This window comes from Talpa europaea (genome assembly GCF_964194135.1).
Source record: "Talpa europaea genome assembly, chromosome: 9".
NCBI classification, from domain to species: Eukaryota; Metazoa; Chordata; class Mammalia; order Eulipotyphla; family Talpidae; genus Talpa; species Talpa europaea.
This window is the reverse complement of record NC_140076.1, coordinates 77,524,781-77,547,255: the sequence shown is the minus strand read 5'-3', so window position 1 is coordinate 77,547,255 and position 22,475 is coordinate 77,524,781. Positions and strand designations below refer to the sequence as shown.

Below are 22,475 nucleotides of genomic sequence, written 5' to 3'. Positions count from 1 at the left end.
ACAGTCAGAAGCACGGGAGGGTGAGAGAATTCACCAGAGCCAGAGCGGGGAACAGAACAGGCAGACTGACGAAATGCACTGCTGAGGGGAGCAGCAGACACGGCAGGAGAGGTCTGAGCACTATGTGGGACCCTCGCCGGCAGCCGGGGATCAAACTGGCGCCGCTGCGGGCAGCTTCTCAGCCCAGCGCTCAACTGCTGCGCCACCAGGGGAAGCCCGATTTGATTTTTTTAATGAAATTTTCAAATGTAGAAAAGTGCAATGAATGTGATATGCCCGTCGTCACTGGGCTTTCCATTATGAAGAGGGCATGCAGTTCCCTGGAGAGGAAAACTTTCTAAAAACCACAGTATGATCTTGTAACTAGCATCATGATATTGTGATTTTGTGTTAAAGTGTTAATTTGTTCAATGTAAGCATGTCAAACATGCCTCCCTATTCCTTCATTTAGAAGTACAGCTAGGGGCCTCCCCGGTGGCACAGCGGTTAAGTGCTGGACTGCGAAGCTGCCTGCAGCCTCTGCAACGCCGGTTCAATCCCCGGCCCCCGGAGAAGGTCCCACATGGCACGCAGACCTCTCCTGCCGCATCTGCTGCTCCCCTCAGCAGTGTATTTCGTCAGTCTGCCTGTTCTGCTCCCCGCTCTGGCTCTGGTGAATTCTTTCACCCTCCTGCGCTTCTGACTACCCAGTACTTGTATAAATAAATAAATCTTTAAAAAAAAAATAGAAGTACAGCTGGAGCCTCCATGTTAGAAGGGACCTCTTCCCATTTCTAGAAGACCCATCTCTCAGGGAGCCCTTACTGAGAATTGTGGGTCCAGGGAGATGAGAGTTGAGAGGAAGTTCCCTAGGCCCACTGCTGCAGAGGCTGGGGTGGACACTGCTGGCTCTACATGGCTTGCTGCTTGGGATGGGGGGAATAGGTCTAAACACTATGTGCCAGGGGATAGGCACTTGGCTCTTCACCCCAGGTGATGTGGGGAATCTAAGGCTCCTCACTTTGCCTCAGCAAGGAGCTCCACCAGATAGCATTTACAGTGCAACCTGTGTGTGGCCAGTCTGCTCTCAGCCCTGTGGGAAAGGGTAGGATTTGGGAGCTTGATCCCAAAGCTTGCTCTCTGAGAAACTTATAGTTTACTGGGTGGGAGGCAAACAAATATACCCGAAGAGAAGCAATTAGGTGCCACCAACTGTGCTTGCACAAGGGTTCCGGCCATTGTTGGCTTGGCGGAGAGCTCTGGGAGTGACCCTAAGTCAAGGAGTGTGCACAGGGCTGGCCAGCCCTGAGGTCCCGAGGGCAGGGCCTCCGGCTTCCCATTCTCTCACGGTTCCCACAGCGCCCAGGGCCGCTAGGCTCACAATGAGCTTCAATGCTTGCTTTTGACTGAACCTTTCCCCTTTGTATCTGTCTCTGCATCTCTCAGCATCTCTGTCTCTACAAGTCTCTGGCTCTCTTGTTTCCCAACATCCTTCCCGAGCCCCTGGGGAGCAGAGCTGGGGGAGCCGGGCAGTGGGAACAGGACAGCGTCCTGTTCTCACCAAGGACAATAAGGGCCGGAAAGGGCTGGAGCCAAGGCCTGGCGCAGACTCCCCCTCCCTGCCTGCCCTGGGCGCCCCCACCCCCGCCCTGACCCTCTGGCATGCCCTAAATGCCAGGCGTCCCCTCTTGCCAGTGCCAGTCCCAGGGGAGTCTAGACTCGCCCCGGTAGGGGAGCCTTCAGTGCCCTTCTCTGGCTTCTCACTGTCCTCTTCTCAGGTCCTGTCACCTCCTGCCCCAAGGACCAAGTGCCTGGGGCTAGGAGCCTGCTGTCCCGCCCTCCCCACTCACATCCAGGGCCCCCTCCCCGTATTATTTACTCCTGTTTCCGGAGCTGGCTGCGGGTGTCAAGGGTGTTGAAGCCACGTGTGAGGGAGCAGGAGGAAACATCTGGTTTCCCTCTGTCCTCCCGGGGCGGGCCACCTCTAGCTCCCCACAGGCTTCCAGCCCCAGGAGTCCAGGGCCAAGAGGTTAGCACCTTTATCCTACTCACCTTCAGGTTTCCAGAAGCTATGCTGGCCTCACACCCCCTTACTTAATGATGGTGATTAGGTGGCTGGAATACCCCAGCCAGGGTTAATTGGTAGGTCTCTGGGCAGCCTGCAACTAGGCACCCAAGATAGGCAGGGTGGAGAACTAAGATCGGCGCCAACCTGCCTTGTAAATGCACCCATCCCCTGAGGAAGGGGTCATTAGTCCTGGGGCAATACTGCCCCTGATGCCTACGCAGTGGGTGGCCAGGTCCCTTGGCATTGCCCTGGTACCTGCTCTCCGTCTCTTCCTCAGCCTCCTCTAGCCTGACCCCACCCAAGTTCCCATCTTGGGATGCATGGTACCCTCAGGTGGCCAGGTACCCCTGCTATCTCTGCTCACCTGAGCTGGGACCTGGCCCCTCTGCCCACTGCTTTACCCCAGATTAAAAGAAAATTAAGGTTTGAGTGTGATCTAGAACTCAGCCTCCCTGTACGTCCAGGGACCTCCCCACCCCCACCCCCCAGGACCATTTGGACTACCCCTCATCCCTCAGATGGGCCCACACATGGCCACCTGTCAACCACTAGGTGTTGGGAGTCTAGGGCTGCCACTCCCTCAGGGGAGGCTCTGGTCTTCATTTAACTCTCTGCTCCACTTCCGGCCTGGAGGGCCAAGATGTAATTCAGGCTTCAGTTCTCCCAAATGGGCCAGTCTTTTAGGTCCTCCAAGGAGTTTCCATGTGGAGACCCAGCAACAATTCTGAAATGCAGCAGCTCCCCTTCCGGGCCTCAGTGCAGGATTGTATGAAAGTGTTGCTAGTCGAGGACAACGCGGGCTCATGGCGCCCTCTGCAGGCATCCCGAGTGAACTGCATAGCACTCCCACCGTCCAGGGAAAGGAGCAAGGGTCTGGGATTCTGGTCGCAAAAGCAAACAGGGTGGGGAAAGTCTCTAATCCTCCTTTGACTCACTTCATCTCCCATTAAAGTTTGTTGGTTTTTTTTTTGGCATAGAACTGGGGTGTAGGCCAGAGGTGCGGGGGCGTGACAGGATGCACCAGAGACAGTGGAGAGCAGAACAGGCGGATTTACTGAACTACACTAAGGGGAGCAGCAGGCTAGACAGAAGTCCTCTGTGCCTTGTGGGTCAGCTCCCTGGCAGGGATCAAGCTCAGGCCATAGAGGTGATAGCGCTGAGACTTAATCCCTAGGCCACCATTTAAGAATTTTCTTTTCTAGACGGCAGGTTCTTTTGCAGGCAGCTTTACTGCCCACAAGGCACTGGAGAATACAAGGCTGAGCAAAATGTGCACACTCATGCCATGCAGCAAGAGGGTGCCCAGGCATCCTCCAGAGACGCACTCCCCATGGCAGAGCACGAAGTAGGACCTCATTTCTATCAAAGCAGGCTCAGAGATTATGGCCTTGTCTCTAACATTGTGCATACTTGGCTAAAACTTAGGAAGTTACTAATCTCTTCGCTGTGAGACGAAGAGAAAAAATGAAGGCATGAAAACAAAAAGGGGGGTCTCCCTGGTGGTGCAAGGGGTTAAGCACAGCACTGTGAAGCTCTCTATAGCCTCTGCAGCAGCCAGGGAGTTACCCACATGGCGCAGCAGACCTCTCCTGTCACACCCACTGCTCCTCTCAGCAGTGCATTTCAGTCAATCCACCTGTCCTGTTCCCCACTCTGTCTCTGGTGAATCCTCTCACCTCTGGCCTGTACCGCAATTCTTGTATGCATAAATGAATAAATCTTTAAAAAAAAAAAAAAACCAAAGAGGATCAGGCAGAAATCAACCTGGGGAGTCTTTCTAAGCACTTCTGCCCTGGAGTAGAACACATGGACCCAGGAGGGAAACCTTGTAGGGAATTCTCACTTGAGGGTGGGGAGGTGAGGGGGGCTCATTCCCTCAGGGTGGAGAAGTTGGAGTGACAAAACCTCCATGGGTAGAAATGGGACCCATGCTGAGGAGTAGGAGTGGAGGACCTTTGGCCTTCTTCACTCTCTGGTTGCAAGTTCTGACAGGCAGGACTTCCTGCACTGCAGCCTTTACCCCTGTTCCCGAAGGTGACGACCACAGATCACTCATGCATTCTTTTTCCACAATGACACTCACACAAGTATATGTCACATTTGGTAAATGTAGTGTGGTAAAACATTTGGTAAAAATGAACCTTGGAAGAAGGAAAGTCCCACCATGCTCAAGGTCTGAAAACAGTAGGTGCCCATCTGCCCATGTCCTGCACACCCATGCAGGTACTGGCAGAAGAGGACCAAGCATATCACAGCTCACAGAGTTACAAAGAATCCACTTTATTGGACATTCAGGGTCAGTTTCTCTTTTTGCCCTTGCCCGTGACCTTAGCTGGTGTGAGGACTGGAGCTGTTGCCTGGTACAGAGTGGAGGAGATCTTGTTGATGTAGTATAGACCAACCATGGAGAAGATGAAGCTATAGGGTGAAGACAGAAAGGTCATGGCATCAGTGGGCACGCTGCCAGCCTGGTACCTCATAGGGAAGACACCAGCATCAGGAAAGAAACCAGGTTCAGAAAAATGGGGAAAGGCAACAGAGTGAGAACAGGGAGTTGGGGGAAGGGATGGGAAAGGTCTGGAACCATTACAAAGGAGGATCCAGTACCAAAGGGCAGGGTGCTACACCCCTTACTTAGTTGTCAGGCACTTACCAGGTAGTGACACAGACTCGGTGAATGAGGCCGGATGCAAAAAGAGCCAATAGGAGGCAGAGGAGAACTAGGGAGGCAAGAGGGGACAAGGAAGGTGGTGGTCAGATTGGAAGTACCAGGTATTCACATGTGGAGTCTAGGAGAAATCTGGGGCCCTCTGAATCTTGGGGAACCTCCATGGTAGGATATGGCATGACAAGAGCATGAGGACCTTTGATAACCTGAATAATGCCCACCCAGAAAATGGATGCAGGAGATGTAATCTCATTACCAGCTTTGTCCCAAATATGGCTGAACTTTCTTATCCTGGCTTTTCTGTGATAAGGAGGAAAACCAAAAGCACAGTCTGAAGGGCAAGGCTTGCTCCTACTTAGGGAAGAGGGTCAGGGTCTCCCAGTGGAAGCCAGCCACCAATGGTTGGATCAGTACATTAAGCTGGAGGGCCGTAGCGGCGCTGAGGGCCTCGCTCCTCCACAAAGGATATCTAGAGTAGGACTAGAGAGAAGGCAGGAGGGCGGAAAGCAAGGGAAGAACGTTGCCCATTGGCCCATAACAGAGGTTTCAGAAATAAATGAAGATAATACACATGGAAACAAAATTTAGGAGAGAAGTGTAGGGGTGGTGGAGGTGCTAGATGGCGCTCTGGAAGCCTGCAACAAGGCTAGGTGGAGAGAGCAAGACCTAGAGGAGAGGAAAGAAAAGAGGACCACGGTATAGGCCTTTGTTCTACCAGATGAAGGCTTCACATGAGATTCATCTGCTGTCGATTTTGGAGCATGTGGCATCCTTAGGTGATCTGGCCTTGACGCCTAATTTGCTTTATGAACTTAATTCCCCATAAATAACTAAGTCATCAATTCTTGATTACATGAGCAACAAGGACTATTTCAAACATAAAACAATCTAATAGTTCTTCTAATGTGGCCAGGATTCCTGCAGAAACAGAAATTTCCTACAGAAGCAGAAACACTTAGGCCCTTCACAATCATCATTCACTAATACTGGAACAGTCTCACATCAAAAGCCCTCAATGAACTTGGCACTGCTTCTTCTGTGGGAACAAGAACTGGATCTTCCCTGGGAGCAGGCCAGCATGGGCTGAATTTCTTGCTTTCAGAGACCTCTCCCAGCTCCAATTCCAGAAGCTAGATCAGGTGCTGAATCCAAAAGCATATACTGGGCCTCCCTGGTGGCGCAAGGGGTTAAGCACGGCACTATGAAGCAATCCCCAGCCTCTGCAGAATGAGTTCCATCCCGAGCCGACCGAGCAATCCACATGGCACAGCAGACCTCTCCTTTCTCGTCCACTGCTCCCCTCAGCAGGGTATTTCAGTAAGTCTGCCTGCCTGTTCTGTTCCCCACTCTGTCTCTGGTGAATCCTCTCTCCCCCCCCACGCAACTCTGGCCTGTACCCCAGCTCTTGTATGTATAAATAAATAAATCTTTTTTAAAAACAAGCATCTACTTCCAGATAGTCTTAATAAATTGATTTCCTTCTCTAAACTAACCACCATCTAAGCACCTGAAAATTCAGTCCAATGTTGTGGAGAATACAAGGTTAGAGGAGAGGGTTCATGTACTCAACCCCCGAATTTCACTTACTCTCAGGAAAGATCTTTGCTTGGAATCCTTTGCCAAAGACAAGATTCTCCAGATTATTGAAGGCCTGGTAGAGGGAGTTAAGGAATGAGGCATGCAATGGGGGCAGAGCTGAGTAATGGGTAGGGCACTCGTTTGCATGGCCCTCCTGGTTTCCCACAGTCAAACACCTCTTCCCCTCCAGCGCAAGGATACAGTGAGAGAGAAGACGAACAGGCCTGAGCCAAGCAGGCCGCCCTGGATCGTGAGCCACTCCGTGGACGCCAGCTGGCGGCTGTACATCTGCATCCCAGCGAAGAGCAGCAGGGACAGGAGGGAGGAGAGCGCCAGCGACGTGCCCGTACCCACCACTGGAGGAACGACACAAGAGAGGGAGAGTCAGGCCCAGCCCTTCCTGAGGAGCAAATTCGGCAGGTCCCAAGCCGGAGTTAGGTCAGTCCCAAGTCCTAGCACTCCCGGGGCTGCAGTTACACCCCCCAAGTCCTCATACCCCGCAGCGACCCTCAACTCCGGATTCCCTAAACCGCCATTCCCAAGGAAATGCCAGCCCTCTGGAGCCCAGTACACGTCAGCTCTGTGGGGAGAGCAAGAAAGCTGGTTCGCCCCCACTTCGACCCCTACAAGTTCTCCCCGGGATCCCGCCGGTCCCGTTACCCATCATGCCCTGCCCGTGGGTCCAATCGGCGCCTGCAGCCAAGAAAGGGTACCGAACCGAGCGCGGGTGGCAACGCGCATGCGCCCGCCCCGACGTGGCCTTGCCCTCCCGCCCCGCCACGTCCACCTTTTTCTCACTGTCAGCGCCTGGACGCGGCGCCCTCTTCTGGCAGGGAGGAAATACTGCGTCGAACGGCTTCCTTGGTCACCGCCCTCTCCTCGCGCGAGCATCTGCTGCCTCACAGGACACGCTGCACTTGGCTCTCCGACACCTCGGGACCGTGACCAACAACCTCCAGCTCACATCGGCTTTCTCGCCATTTCTGTCAGTTCTTGTGCCTGTTCCTCAAACCTCCCTCCCCCCTGATCTCGACATCTCCCGTGAACTCCTGCCCAGCTGAAATCTGGTCCTCCCGTCCTGGAACCCATCTTCGGCAACGGTCCTTCCGCTTTATATAAGTGAGAGCGGGAGCCAATGGAGAACGCGAACACGAGAGATGGCGCTTCCCTCAAACGCCGCTCCAAGTTACTCAGCCCCCCCCCCCCGCCCTCTGAGCACCACGTGGGGGCGAACTCTTCCCACCTCCTACTCGGACCGGCGCGCGAGGCCGGCCCGGGAGCATGCGCGGTGGCGCCTCCCGCCCCTCCCCACACCCCCACCGGCTCCTGCATTAAGCCCGGGGTTCGCAGCCGCAACCGGGATCGGGCACCCGGGGGCGGGCGGGCAAGGTAGGGCCATGGCTGAGGGTGAGGATATGCAGACGTTCACTTCCATCATGGATGCGCTGGTCCGCATCAGTGTGAGTTAAGGGGGGTCGAGGGAAAGGGAAGGGGGAGTCGAGGGCTCTGGGCAGACTGGTCCTTGAACAGGTGGGGATTCGGCAAGATGCTGGAATGTGGACAGGCGGGCCGGTGATGGCGAGACGGGGGGTGGGGGCCGGGGCCGGGGGCAGTGCTGACAGGGTAATCCCGGGGGCAGCCAGAAGTGAGCGCCGGAGGCGTCCATCTGCCGGGGTGTGAAGAACTGAGCGCGGCCGGGACGCAGCGGGAGGGCTGGGGTGACTGACAGCGGGGCACCAGGGCGGGGGCAGCTGTCAGCAGGGCCCAAGGGCTGGGGCGACTGGGCAGTGGGGCTGTGCGATGGCGAGGGGGTGTGTGTGAGCCTGGATATTTTCTAAGAAAACTGAGGACAGGTTGGGGGCGGTGAAGGAGCCTCCCCAGGGTGCAGTTCCCAATTTGGACCCCACGGCGAGACCCCACCCCACCACACCCCCACTCTGGGCTGCCTCCGAGCCTGCGGTTGTCATAGCAACCCGTGCCCGGCTCTCCCAGGGGCGGTGCCAACCCTGCTCCCCCCCACCACTTCCTTCCCCCTCCCTCTCCGTTCCTCCCTCCTTTGTGTCAGCTGCGCCCCTGACCGGGATGGCGGCGAAGAGAGGGACCAAGGTGAGGGGTGGGGGTGGGGCAAAGCTCGAGGACCCTCGCTACCCAAAGAGGGAGGGGTACTTCCGGCGGGGAGGGGGCGAATAGGCGGGGCTCGTGTTTCCCCCTAGCCTGGGGAGGGGGTTGCGGCTAACCTGGTCGTAGAGGAGGCAGGAGCCTGGATAGGAGGGGGCTAGGGGAGGAATGAGGGACATGGGTTAGCGTCGGGGCAATGGAGGAGACGGATGGGACAGTGAAGGATGAGGGATGGAGGCCGGGGCGGCCGCAGGCCGGAGCCGCGGCAGGAGGACGAGGATGGATGGGGTGAACAGGACGATGGCGAGCGAGCGGCTTTTCGCCCCTGGGAGGAGTCCTGCGGGGCGGGCTGAGGGGAGGGAATGCCCGCGAAGGGGGCGGGGGTCCGCACTGAGCTGCAGAATGGGCGGTGTCCTTGAGAGAAATGCCTGGCGCTGGAGGCCCACAAATGTGAGGGGGCGGGGGAGGTGGGCATGCTGGGGGCCTTGGGTCGAGTGAGAGGTGCAGCGGCCCTGGCTCGGCTCCAGGGCACGAAGGGGGTGGGGCTTGAGGCTGGGAGAAGCTCCAATTTCCAATCCCCAGCTTCCACCCATCTCCTTAGGCCTCTAGCTCTGCAGAAGGGAAACAGGCTAGAGAGATCGATACCTGGGAAGATCTGTCAACTAAGCCGGGCTTCGTGCTGGGGAATAGCCATAGGTAGCTCGTCTTACCCGTTCCTGAGGCCCTGTTGGGTCTCTCAGGGCAGCTGAGAGGCCATGGAGATACTCTCAGGTGTCAAAGCTCTGATCCAACCTCCTGATCCTTCCACAGACAAGCATGAAGAACATGGAGAAGGAACTGCTGTGCCCAGTGTGTCAAGAGATGTACAAGCAGCCGCTGGTGCTGCCCTGTATGCACAACGTGTGCCAGGCCTGTGCCCGGGAGGTATTGGGCCAGCAGGGCTATGTAGGCCATGGTGGGGACCCCAGCTCTGAGCCCACCTCACCAGCCTCCACCCCCTCCACCCGGAGTCCCCGCCTCTCCCGAAGAACTCTCCCCAAGCCAGAGCGTTTGGATCGGCTGCTTAAGTCAGGTGGGGCTGGAGCCAGGGCAGTGGGAATGGGGTATCTTGAGTTGTCTGTCAGGGAGATGGAAGGGATTCATCACTGGTCTGTTGGATGGGGGATACTGTCCATCAGGCTCTAGTAAGAATTGAGCTGTGGCACAATAAAAATTTCTTTTTTAGTGAACGGTCTTCCCCTACCCCCAGCTAGCTATAAATTTTCCTCTCTACTTCCCTGGCCCATTCACAGGCTTTGGGACATACCCCGGGAGGAAGCGAGGTGCTTTGCACCCCCAGGTGATCATGTTCCCGTGCCCAGCCTGCCAGGGTGATGTGGAGCTGGGGGAGCGGGGCCTGGCAGGGCTTTTCCGGAACCTGACTCTGGAGCGCGTGGTGGAGCGGTACCGCCAGAGTGTGAGTGTGGGTGGTGCCATCCTGTGCCAGCTGTGCAAGCCCCCACCCTTAGAGGCCACCAAGGGCTGCACCGAGTGCCGTGCCACCTTCTGCAATGAGTGCTTCAAGCTCTTCCACCCCTGGGGCACCCAGAAGGCCCAGCATGAGCCCACCCTGCCCACCCTCTCCTTCCGCCCCAAGGTGAGCCAACCCTGTGGGCCCTGAGAATGCAGGGGCATGGTGATTCTGGGCGGGTGGGGGTGCCCAGCATTGTGAGCTCCCCAAAGGAGGTGGGCAGGGAGGGGGGGTGGTTGCCATTCCGAAGCTGCTTTCTGTAACATAAAAGGCACTGGACAAATCTTTGAACATCTCTGAGCCTCCATCTCGTCTGCTAAATAAGAATGATAATATCTACCCTGAAATATCCATACCTGCAGGCTTGTTGGGATCCCATGAGGTAGCGTTTGTGAAAGTTTTCTGTTTACTAACAAGGTCTGTATGAGCACGTATTTATCAAACATCTTTATGACTGGTGTGATCTAGGCAATGGGGATATGGCAGTGAACATCTTGTTAGGAAGAGGTTAATTATTAGCCAAAAGGCTAAGATTAATTGTCTTCATTGTCACTGTTAGTACCACACACCCCTGTGAAGTAGCTGAAGGGAGGACTACTGATGCCTGGAGCCACCTGGAAAGCCTCGCTTTGATGCCAATATGTACCACCAGGTGGCACTGTGGAGCACCAACCAGCAGCTGAACTCCCCTCCACCCATATCTGTCCAGTGAAGGGAGGTTCCCCCGCTGGCTTGGTCAGAGTCCTTACGCACCATTGGCTGACTACTCTTTGTTCTTTTTGTCCTTAGGGCCTGATGTGCCCAGACCACAAGGAAGAGGTGACCCACTACTGCAAGACGTGCCAACGGTTGGTGTGCCAGCTCTGCCGTGTGCGGCGTACCCACAGTGGGCACAAGATCACACCAGTGCTCAGTGCCTACCAGGCTCTAAAGGTGAGGGCCCTGCCTCGCTCAACCCCAATGCAAACCCACACTCACACCCCCTCATAACTTCTCTGAACTGCTGGCTTCTGTGGAGCCGGGCATGATGCCCACCTCTTTCTTCCCCCTCAGGACAAGCTGACAAAGAGCCTGACATACATCCTGGGAAACCAGGACACAGTACAGACCCAGATCTGTGAGCTGGAGGAGACCGTGAGGCACACTGAGGTGAGGGAGGGCAAGGAAGTGGGCCCTGGGCCCTGCTTGGGCGTGGGAGCAGCAAGGAGCAGCGGGAACAGGAAGGGGGAGTGGAATGGCCCAGACATTTGGTTGCAAGTTCAGAAAGCCTACGTTGGGGTCCATGGAGGTGTCAAGATTCTAGTTAAGCTCGGTGGTCAGTAACGGCAATGCCTGGGCCAGGCTGAACCTGAGGCTATAGAGGGGATAGGGTAGCTATCACCCAGGACAGGGAAAGCTTGGAAAGCCCCGGGGACATAAGTCAGATGCCCTCCGGCTCAACTATCTACTGAGGATGGCACACGTCCCTGGAGCTCTGATACCATCTGCCAGGCTGCTGAATCAGCTCACATGGGGATGGGCCATGAGGATGGTGGATGTTAGTGCTGTCAAAGTGGATGTCAGTGCAGTCATGGCCTCTTTTATTTGGGGGAGTCCATAAAGGGTCAGGATTATTGGGGCACTGAGAAAGGTTAGCACAAATGGTCAGGATTTGACCCCATCTGGATGTGCAGATGCCTTTGGAGGCATGAACCTGGCCTGTTGGAACGGGTGGGTAGGGTTCCCCCTGTTCCTTTATGATCCTGGTCATGGTGTGGTGCCCCAGGAGGCTGGCCCAGGTGCTGCCATCAAGAAGATAGTGAGTGCTGCTCTCTGGGCAGGTGAGTGGTCAACAGGCCAAGGAGGAGGTATCCCAGCTGGTGCGGGGGCTGGGGGCCGTGCTGGAGGAGAAGCGGGCCTCACTGCTTCAGGCCATTGAGGAATGCCAGCAGGAGCGGCTGGCCCGTCTCAGCGCCCAGATCCAGGAGCACCAGAGCCTGCTGGATGGCTCAGGTCTGGTGGGTTACGCCCAGGAGGTACTTAAGGAAACAGACCAGCCTTGCTTTGTGCAAGCGGCCAAGCAGTTGCACAACAGGTACTCAGGGGCATGGCACAGGGGCATGGGCTCCTGGGGGGCAAGGGCATTGTGGGTGTAGTTAATGTCTAAGGAAATATCTAGCGTATTGCCCAATGGAGACCTGGGCCCTGAGATTTTCACCAGGCCAAAGTGATACCCAGCTTGCCTGAAGGGACAAGAAAGAGACCAAAAGCAGATGCTGAGGCTTTAGGGCCAGGCACAGCTGAATCATAGGGAAGGGCGACTGCCCAGATGGCAGTGCCTAACCCTCACCTGCCCCCATCCCAGGATTGCCCGAGCCACTGAGGCCCTCCAGACATTCCGGCCAGCCGCCAGCTCCTCCTTCCGCCACTGCCAGCTGGATGTGGGGCGTGAGATGAAGCTGCTGACAGAGCTGAACTTCCTGCGAGGTGAGGAGATGGCCAGGCCCCATGCCCACTTAGCGCCTTCCTCCCTTCTTCCCCAGCAGCGGGCCCGGGGGGCAGAGCCCACCAGGGACCTCCCGGCCTCCTGCCCGGCCTGGCCAGCCACGCCTCCAACCTAGCTCACCCAGCCACACCATCCCACCGCGCTCAGCGCTGCTTCTCCCTCTCTTTGTTTATAGGCTGTGGCCACCGCGGACTCTGCTCCGGAGCACCCCAGGCAAGTCAGCGGCCCTGTCCCCAGGGGCCCGGCCCCCTGCCCTGCCCCCCTGCTGCTCCCATGCAGCTCGGCCACCCTCTCTTTGCTTTCTCTCCTCCTGCCTTAATCAGACTTCTCTTCCTCCCGCCCCCACCAGTGCCCTCTGCCTCCTCTGCATTCCTTAGGCTTAACTCCTAGTCCTTGCTCCCCTGACCTTTGTCCACCTGACCCTTGCCCTCTGGACTTCCCCTCACCTCCCCTGACCTCCCTGTCATCGAGCTTTTGCTTGCACTCTGCTATCCCGATCTTCGGTCTTGTTGATTCCAGCCTCCCTCTCTCCCGCTCTGTCCCCTCCTTCCCATTCAGTGCCCTCTTGCCTGGGTTCCAGTGGCCTTTGCCCATCTACTTCTGGGGCTCCTCTTTACTCATAAAATGTCAAGCTGGAAGGGTCCCCGTCTGGTCTGATACCCTTATTTGACAGAGGAGAAAACTGGGGTCCAGAAAGGAGAAGTGACCGACTTAAGGCCAGGGTGAGATAGTGGCAGACAGGCCAGCACACAGGTCACCTGCACCCTGCCCAGTGTCCTCCTGCTTCTCCTCTTCTTGGGCTCTGCACTGTCCATCCCACACTGCCCAGTGTCCTGATGGGCCTTTTTCCCAGTTCCCCTCACCCACACTCACCCCCCGGCTCCCGCTGCTTTCCCTTTTCCTGCCTGCCCTCCCTGCCAGGACCGTGGCCAGGTGCTGACTGACCCCGCTGTCTCTTCCCACAGTGCCCGAGGCCCCCGTCATTGACACCCAGCGCACCTTTGCCTATGACCAGATCTTCCTGTGTTGGCGGCTGCCCCCTCACTCGCCACCTGCCTGGCACTACACCATCGAGTTCCGGCGCACGGATGTGCCTGCCCAGCCGGGCCCTGCCCGCTGGCAGCGGCGCGAGGAGGTGAGGGGCACCAGCGCCCTGCTCGAGAACCCTGACACGGGCTCTGTATACGTGCTACGTGTACGTGGCTGCAACAAGGCCGGCTACGGGGAGTATAGCGAGGATGTGCACCTGCACACGCCCCCTGCACCAGGTGAGTGGGCAGGTGGGTGGGCACAGGGTGGCACAGAAGGCACGGGGTTTGCTGAAGCTGGGCAGGCACTGAAGAGAGGGTCTCAGAGGGGGTGACTCATGCTCACTAGCGCTGCAGCAGGACTGCCTGGGCTCGAATTCCAGCACCACCTCCCATCACCCATGTGGCTTTGGGCGCGTTGTTCACCCTCTCTGAACTTCCAGTTCCTCCTCTGGGGGGATTTCCATACTTTCTTCTCAGGGTTGTGAGAAGTAAGCGAGATGATACATGTGCTGTTTTAGCAGAGTCTCCAGTTCATAGTAAGGGCTCAATAAATGTTGGGAGTGACCCTGTAGAAAATAGTGCAGCCCCTAGGGCATTGGCAAGCCGAGAAGTGTCCCCGTCCAAGTCGGGGCATAAGAGGTGGGGGTTGGGTGTAGGGCCAGGTGTGAGCCCCAGGTGTGGGCTGGCAGGTGCAGGCAGATGAGCAGAACAGTAATGGGGACAGTCTGTGGGTCAGCCTTGGGAAATGGGTTGGAGAAAGCATTGCCAATCAGTGGGTCTGGGAGACGGGTTTCTGTGCTCACTGGTCAACACTAAAATGCTTCCTGAGGTCCCATGCCCACCTGAGGTCTACCCTTCTTTTCTCCTTATGCCCCCATTCCAGTTCTCCAGACTCCGCTCCCCAGAGACCCCTGCCCACCCCATAGCAGCTTGTCCCACGTTCTGAAACCTCCAAGTATCTCATGCTAACACCTCATGGTCCCCAGTGCTCGTGTCTCGCCCTGAAGTCCTTCCTCTGTCTCAACCCTCCCCAACTCCAGTCCTGCACTTCTTCCTCGATGGCCGCTGGGGCACCAGCCGAGAGCGACTGGCCATCAGCAAGGACCAGCGGGCGGTGCGGAGTGTTCCAGGGCTACCCTTGCTGCTGGCTGCCGAGCGGCTCCTGACTGGCTGCCATCTGAGCGTGGATGTGGTCCTGGGTGATGTGGCGGTCACTCAGGGCCGCAGCTACTGGGCCTGCGCCGTGGACCCCGCCTCCTACTTGGTGAAGGTGGGCGTGGGGCTAGAGAGCAAGCTCCAGGAGAGCTTCCAGGGTGCCTCCGACGTGATCAGCCCCAGGTCAGGCCTCTCTGGAAGGGGTGGCTGGGAGCTGGGGATGTGGCAGGGTAGCATGGGAAGCACACACTTGCTGGGAGGAGATTGGGAGGAAGTAGTAGGGGCATGGAAGTTGGGGTGGGGTGCCTGTGGCCAGGGGCAATGTGGGCTCAATGATAGGGTTTGACTTTTTTGGAGAAAAGGATGACAGCAGAGAGAACCTTCTCTACTTCCTCCATCAGCCACTCAGGACTAGACCATCTCTCCAAGTCCCCACACCCCTTCCCTCGCATCCACCATCCTTTCTCTACAAAACCTTTCCTCTCCAGTATCTCTTTCATCCACTTCTTTTCTCATCATCCTAAAGTTCTCCCCTTAAACTTTCCATCTCCATGTCCTCCTATTCCCAACATCCTACTTAACACTCTCCCATGCATGCTTTTCTCTCTTACTCTTTCTCCCCATACTCTGTCCCCCAACATCCCACTTCTTCAACATCGCCCCCAAACCCTATATCCCCAACTCCACACTCCTCTACATCGTTCGTCTGTGACACAGGTCGCCCCAACCTCTCTCCTAACCTCTGTCTTCCCGCCAAATCTCGCTCCTACAGGTACGACCCTGACAGTGGGCATGACAGCGGTGCTGAGGATGCCACCGTGGAGGCCTCACCACCCTTCGCTTTCCTGACCATCGGCATGGGCAAGATTCTTCTGGGATCCGGGGCCAGCTCAAACGCAGGGCTGACAGGGAGGGACGGCCCAGCAGCCGGCTGCACTGTGCCCCTGCCACCCCGCCTGGGCATCTGCCTGGACTACGAGCGGGGCCGGGTGTCCTTCCTGGATGCCGTGTCCTTCCGTGGGCTCCTGGAGTGCCCCCTGGACTGCTCAGGGCCTGTGTGTCCTGCCTTTTGCTTCATTGGGGGTGGTGCAGTTCAGCTACAGGAGCCTGTGGGCACCAAGCCCGAGAGGAAGGTCACCATTGGGGGCTTTGCCAAGCTGGACTGACCCTCTCGGCCCTTCTTGGACCCTGGCCTCCTAAGCCTCCTGGTGCCAGGTTACTCCTCCGGCAGCTTGTGCCCCAGACTCTTCCTGCTACGTGGTCCATCCCTTAACCTATGTCTGTGTCTTCCCTCAGCCTTCTCTTAACCAAGGGGCTCCTCTCTGGATGTCTCCCGTTCCCTCCATTGTCTGTTCATCCAGGCCCCCGCCCCCACCAATTCCCTGTCCTCTGCCCTGCCCTTGGCGTCTCACCTGAGTTATGGAGAGAGCCCCTTGCCCATCCTTGTCCCATGCTTCTCCCCAGCTGGTTGAGAGGGAAGGCACCTGGAACACTGGGCGTGATCCCCAGCTCTGCCCTCTGCCCTGCCAAGCTTCCCGTACCATGTCTGCGAACTGCAGCCTTGGGGCGGACACTGCCCAGGCACACTTCCCCTGGTGAGGGGACGGGGACCTCATCACTCTGCTTTATTTGGGTTCCCATGCCCCTTAGCCGCATGCCTCTTATATCCCTCCTCTCCCTCTTGCATGCTTTACCTGTCCCCAGCCTATGCCAATGTGCCAAGTCTCCCTTAGGACCCCAGCTGAAGTTGGGTGTCTCCACTGGGTTGGGCCAAGCGAGGCCTCTGGTGCCCAATGCTGCCTCTCTGCGGTGGGTACTGCTAGGCCTATGCCAAACAACAGCTGTTATTTTCATGGTTTATAACAATAAACTGTGATGCCAGGCACATCTCTGCCTTCCATGACCCAACCATTCCTCTTGGTTTCTGTGCTGGCAGGCAGGCGTGGTGCACTGCTATTGCTCAGAGCAGAGTGCCTGCTGGAACCAGTACGTGAGAGAAGAAGGTCCCCAAGCCAGGCATACCTGCCACACATGGTTCTGGCCAGGCTGAACTGACCTTGGCCACCAGGTCACGCATCGCTGTGGTAGCTGCTTGCGTCAGGCCTAGTGGGATGTCTGGGTGGCAGCCCTAAGGGAATGTGGTTGAATAGTGTGCTTAGGCCCAAAGGGGTCAGGGAGCTGGAACCATTTCCCCATTCCAAGGGCTCTGAGTAGACCCCAGAACAGGAGGGTGGGGCAGCCATAACCATGGAGGGGGCGGGGACTGGCACCAATCCCCGGATCTGACACACCGCTTATCATGGCCTTGTTGACTCTGCTGCTGTTATCTCTGCTAGAGGACTTACTTAACACCCAAGCAGCTAAGAATAGAGCTGCCCGGGGCACCATGCCAATATGGAAGAGGAAGAGGACATTGCAGGCTGCCCCAGCCCTCTCCCCTGCCCCCTGTGAAACCCAGGCCCGAGAAGCTGGGGAATGTCACAGCCATGCTGGCAGTCGCACTGCTGGCCTGCTGGAGCCCATCTGGGTTTCATTTCCTCCTTCCTCCTGTGCCACCGGGCATGGGGGAGAGGTGACTGGATGGTTCTTCCCCAGCCATTCCTGTGCCCTAATGTCATCTCTCCACGCCTCTTATTTCTCAAATAAACCCTGCTCCTTTCCTTCCTTTCTCCTCCCCCAAAGGCCCTTTCCAGACACCACACACTGGGACCAGCCCTCCTATCTACTGGTCACGGACAACATGGCAGTCACGGATGGCATGGCCGGTCAGAAGTTGGTGGTTAGCACACAGGCGGCGCTCATTTTATTCAGCCATGGTCAGGTTTCCACTCCCAGTGCAGGCTTTCTGGCCTGGTCCTCCTGGGATGCTCTGCACCGCTGCCCCAGGCCTGTTTCCCAGGGACCTGGCTGGGCTTCCTCAGGCTGAGGGGTTGGAAGACTCTCGGTAGGCCCTGTGAGGGAAGCTTTGAGCAGCCAGTCTGAACTCCCAGCTCACAGGCCCAGAAGGGAGTTGGGGAGGGGACTCTGGTGCTGAAGGGAGGCACGGGCACTAGTTAGAGAGACTCTCCACACAAAACGTGCCTCTACAAGTTGGCAGATGTGGCTGCTGGGTTTGTGTAAGACAGGCTGCCGCCATTGCCTGCACAGACCTGGGGGCAGAGGAGAGAAGGGATCCAGGGTGAGGGGCAAAGCTTTCCTGGGGGGCTAGTTTCTTGGGGCCCTGGGATGGCATCCCAAGCTGAGTGATAGGTCTGGGAGCCTGACAACTAACTCTCAAGGGGTTAATTCAGAGAGAGCACCTGCTGGGCACCACCGGCAGCCAGGTGACTGTAAACAGGGCCCCTCCTCCCCCCTCTGCTCCCCTTCACTCCCTCTTTTGGCTCTAGTCAGCCCCCTTGCCCTCCCTTCCTGTACCTGTCTCCCTCTAGTCTCTGCTCCTCCTGCCCAAGGAAGTGTTAGTGTATCTGTGTAAAACTGGGAGAAGGAAGGCCCAGAAAGAGGAAAAATTGGTTCCAGACAAGGAAATTCCTCTCCCCTCCCCCACCTGGAGTGGGGCCACTCCAGCCCCAGGTGGCCAAAGTAATTATTTACCTGGTCCTATAGTGAAAAGCCCAAGGGGGAGGAAGGGTCCACCCTCCCCTGGTCTCCCTGGCCTCCCCACATTGAGCTCCCCTCCCCTCCAGTCGTTCGCCCCATCTACCTTCCAAGTCCTCAGGAGACTAGTGCTCAGTCCTTATGGGTCCTGCATGAAAGTCCCCTTGGGCACAGTGCCCCAGCCCTTTTGCCTCTGGGCAACACTGTGAGCAGCATGAGCAGTGAATGCTGTTCTAGGAACGCTGGGGGGGTGGGGTGGGGGAAGGGGTGGGGGGATGGGAATGCTCCCTCTGGAAAGTTCCCCAGGCCCATCCTTGCCAGCGCCACTGCTTATTTCATGGCACCTCTCACTGCTCACCTTTCACACCCCCTGCCCAGCAAAAGCCTCGGCCTCCTTTCACCTCACCTCCTCAGAGGGGCTCCGTCTGGTACTGCCAGGGGGCACATAGCGTGCGTGGGTGTGATAGGTGGGGTACTCGCTCATGGGATGGTAAGTGTCGCTGGTTGGAAAGAGGTCCAATTGCCCACAGTTCTTCCGGCGACACTGATACACAGCCTGGGGAGACAAGCAGAGACAGGAGGTGGTGGGCCTGTGGAGTACCTTCTAGCAGGAGGACCTTGGTCGGGGCTGGAGAAGGAGCACTTACCAGGGCCATGAGATAGATGACAGCCAGAGTCACCAGAATACAGATCAGCACCAGCAGGGCAATGCCCCAGCCAGGGACCCCAGACCCAGACTGGGCAGAGGAAGGAAGTGGCACACTGTGCACTGAAGGGAAAAGCAGTAATCAGGCAGGCTCCCAAAGGAGGCGGCCTCCCCCTACTAGCCCCCAGGGTATAACAGGAACCCAGCCGCTGGAGAGGGAGGGCACCCTGGCAGCATGGCACTGGCCAGCAGCTGGGGAAGTGGCCTCACCGCTAACTTTTGAGATGGTCAGGTTGTAGCTGGCTGCTTTTGCTTCATGGTCAAGAAGCTGTTTCTTCACCTCATAGGCATCAGTGGCACCCTCTTGTAAGATCAGAACTGATTGTACCACCACAGATCCTGAACTGATCACAGAGAAATGGGCAACTCAGCCCAGTCTCTGGGTCCCACACTTCCCCCAACCATGAGTCTCTCCCCACAACTGTGACAACATCCACTCAGCCACTCAGAGTCCACACCCAGAACTGTACCTGAACTTGATATCAGACAGGCCCACAAAGTTCTGTTTATAAATCTGCAAAAACTGGGGTGAGAGGGGGAGGAATAAGGCTCAATATAAGGGGTTCAAGCATTTCCAAAGGCTTTCCGGAGGATTATGGTGATATAAGTAGAAACTCACCAGCTCAGAGATGTTTCTCTGCAGCTTCTGGTAGTAACTGCTGCTGGGATCCTCCAAGGAAGAGTTAAACTGGAGGTTCACAATGGAAAAAGACAGGAAGAAAAAGGAGAACTTCATAGGGAAAGGAGTACGTCTGGGGGAGGAGTAAGGTACTGTATGACTAGTGCTACTGGCCACAGGCCTGCTGCTATGGGTAGCAGGGGTGGTAGGAGTATCAGAGTAGTGGCTGGGAACTGAGGATGGAGTGCCCTTGCTGGCTAGGGTTGTGGTAGTCTTGGCAGAGCTGCCACTGTGGCCTGGAGTGGTTGAGCCTGAGGCAGGGCTGGTGGCTGAGGCTAAAGTAGTTGAGCCTGAGGCAGAGCTGGTGGCTGGGGCTAAGCTGCCACTGTGGCCTGGACTGGTGGTTGAGCCTGAGGCAGGGCTGGTGGTCAGGGCTGAGGTGTTCCTGTGGCCTGGACTGGTGGTTGAGCCCAAGGCAGGGCCGGTGTCTGGGGCTGAGGTGGTTGAGCCTGAGGCAGGGCTGGTTGTCGGGGCTAAGCTGTTACTGTGGCCTGAACTGGTAGTTGAGCCTGAGGCAGGGCCAGTGGCCGGGGCTGAGGTGGTTGAGCCTAAGGCAGGGCTGGTGGCTGGGGCTAAATTGGTTGAGCCTGAGGCAGGGCTCATGGTCAGGGTTGAGGTGTTCCTGTGGCCTGGACTGGTGGTTGAGCCCAAGGCAGGGCTCGTGGCCAGGGCTGAGGTGGTTGAGCCCGAGGCAGGGCTGGTAGTTGGGACTAAGCTGTTACTGTGGCCTGGACTGGTGGTTGAGCCTGATGCAGGGCCGGTGATCCGGGTGGAGGTGATTGAATCCGAGGCAGGGCTGGTGGCCAGGGCTGAGGTGGCTGAGCCTGAGGCAGGGCTGGTGGCCAGGGCTGAGGTGGTTGAGCCTGAGGCAGGGCTGGTGGTCAGTGCTGAGCTATCACTGTTGTCTGGACTGGTGGTTGAGCCCGAGGCAGGGCTGATGGCCGGGACTGAGGTGGTTGAGCCTGAGGAAGGGCCGGTTGTGGTCGGGGCTAAGGTGGTTGAGCCTGGGGAAAGGCCATCAGCAGCAGAGTGTGAGTTACTGGTTATCTTCATATCATTTCTGTCAATGGAGTGGGGCACTGAGGTGCTTTGGGTAGTCAAAGGCTGTGTATTTCTGCTGTGACCTGTGTTGTCAGAGACTGTAGAAGCCATTGAAGGGATAGGGCTGGTGGCTGCTGTAAGAAATTGAGGTCAAAGGGCTGGGTCAGGAACACGTTAAAATAAGTAGAAAATACATTTTCTCGCATCCAGAGAAGTAATGCCGGGGCACTTGGGAGTAGGCGCCTGGATCAGCCCTCCTGCTGCCTCCTGGCTGGCACCCTCCTTCTTCCCATTCTCCTTGAGTGTATTTCTCCACTCACGAGATTTACCTCTCCTGACTTTCCCACCCCACCACCAGACATTGGCCTACCCCTTGGCACTCACTCTCCTGAGGGACCATCTCTTCTTAGCCCAGCCCTAGCTTCTTGTCTTTTTTGGGCACAAAATATCTCACCCTGTCTGCAATCCTGACTCTTGTGCTTCCATCTGTCAGGAAGCAAAATCCACAGAAAGGCTGGGAAGAGCACATGAGCAGAGCAGGGCAGCCCCCTTCCCACCCTGTGCCCCTCACCTGTAAGCTGTAGGAAGAGCAGCAGCAAGAGGAAGCAAGGGGCCTGGGTGCCTGGTGTCATGGTGGTGCTGGGCTGGATGGGAGGGGGGCCAGAAGAGACTCAGGAAGGCGCTGCGCTGCGTGTGAGTTGGAGTGCACAAGCGCCTGCTGCTTTATACCGGTCCCCCGCCCGCCCTAGGCTCAGCCAGGCAGGTGACAGGTGACAAAACTCCGCCCCCTCCCCCTTTCCCTACCTCCTACTTCTTCCTCCTCCTCCCAACGATTCCTGGCCCCTCAGGTTGGGTACCTGGGGCTCCAATCACTCAACCTCTGACAACGTGTTTGTTTTCCAAAAGGTCTCCCCTTTTCACCAACCACTCCCTGGCTCCAGACGGTGGTGTTGGTGGTGGTGAGGCTGGGATCTGGGTCTCCATGGCTCTAGTTTTAGCTCCAGGTGAGAAAAGGAACAGAGAAAGTGGTTAGGTCAAGGTCCTGGACAGAAACCCCGGGAGCTCACCCTCAGGAGCCCCACACCTCTGGTACTCCACTCCTGGGGCTGAGAAGAAAGGAGAAGACTTGCCAATGAGAGGTCTAGGTGCTAGTTGGGGCCCCCCTCCCCCACCACTTCCCGGAACACAAGGCGCACCCTTGTAGCCGCTCCCTGTCCTGTTCCATACGCACTTCTACCCTGAAAACCAGAGTCCCCGCCCCTGCCAGATTTTTCTTCCTTGACTTCCCCCGAGAAGGGGCCAGGGGAAGAAATTTCCACTTAAATTTGCACGTAGCCTGGTCTGCACCTAGCCCTAGGGGCTTTCTTCCACGGGCGGCCAGCGGGCTCTCCTGCCCTCTAGCGGTCACCGGGGCCCCTGGCGGCCTGCCGCGACGCGCAGAGGGGCTGCGATGGGCCCGCGGAGAGGAAGCTGGGCGGCGCTGCCCAAGCGGGGGCAAAGGGAAGCTGGGGTAGGCAGGACCGGCAAGAAGAATTAGTGGATTGGTCAATTACGGGGGCAACGTACTGTACCCAGTATCAATGGAGGGGCTGGGAGCTTTCGGAGGGGACTCGGTATGCGGGAGTGTTGTCTGGAGAAAATCGCGTTAAGTGGGTGGGGTCCTGAGGTATGTGGGAGGGAAACCAGGTATTTGTGGGAGAGGACATCGGAATGTGGGAAGGGGGATGGGGCAGTTTACTGGAAGAATCACGTTTTTAGGAGGCTAAGTTGGGGCGATAGAATGACATTGCGGGGCACAGAACCATTCTTTGGGGAGCAAAGATATAGGCAGATGGTGGTAGGTGGGAGCAAAGTTCTCTGTAA

The 22,475-nt window shown here is 57.2% G+C and overlaps 3 protein-coding genes across 6 annotated transcripts; 1 reads left to right on the top strand and 2 right to left on the bottom strand.

Moving 5' to 3' along the window:
• Window positions 1-4,344: 4,344 nt before the first annotated feature.
• KRTCAP2 (keratinocyte associated protein 2) lies at window positions 4,345-6,991 on the bottom strand (the record flags this gene model as incomplete). The annotated part of the gene is made up of 5 exons (XM_084243945.1): window positions 6,954-6,991; window positions 6,495-6,649; window positions 6,303-6,366; window positions 4,701-4,767; window positions 4,345-4,465 (listed from the first exon to the last, which is right to left on the bottom strand). Exons 1-5 carry the CDS (start codon window positions 6,958-6,960, stop codon window positions 4,345-4,347), a joined length of 414 nt encoding a protein of 137 aa, XP_084100071.1. The 5' UTR covers window positions 6,961-6,991.
• A 684-nt stretch (window positions 6,992-7,675) lies between these two features.
• TRIM46 (tripartite motif containing 46) lies at window positions 7,676-15,867 on the top strand (the record flags this gene model as incomplete). Of its 4 annotated transcripts, none has more annotated exons than XM_084241791.1 (10): window positions 7,676-7,753; window positions 9,222-9,483; window positions 9,704-10,047; window positions 10,711-10,854; window positions 10,975-11,070; window positions 11,742-11,995; window positions 12,266-12,387; window positions 13,372-13,674; window positions 14,478-14,775; window positions 15,365-15,867. In XM_084241791.1, the coding sequence occupies 10 exons, from the start codon at window positions 7,691-7,693 to the stop codon at window positions 15,756-15,758; spliced, it is 2,280 nt and encodes a 759-aa protein (XP_084097917.1). The 4 variants fall into 4 exon arrangements, with proteins under 4 accessions (XP_084097917.1, XP_084097918.1, XP_084097916.1 ...); XM_084241790.1 differs by lacking the exon at window positions 7,676-7,753 and adding an exon at window positions 8,361-8,399; XM_084241792.1 differs by lacking the exon at window positions 14,478-14,775 and having other exon boundaries at window positions 7,691-7,753; window positions 15,365-15,441.
• A 1,808-nt stretch (window positions 15,868-17,675) lies between these two features.
• MUC1 (mucin 1, cell surface associated) lies at window positions 17,676-21,244 on the bottom strand (the record flags this gene model as incomplete). Its single annotated transcript, XM_084242406.1, has 7 exons — window positions 17,676-17,741; window positions 18,593-18,742; window positions 18,834-18,955; window positions 19,103-19,236; window positions 19,363-19,415; window positions 19,512-19,807; window positions 21,184-21,244. 7 exons carry the CDS (start codon window positions 21,242-21,244, stop codon window positions 17,676-17,678), a joined length of 882 nt encoding a protein of 293 aa, XP_084098532.1.
• Window positions 21,245-22,475: the final 1,231 nt, after the last annotated feature.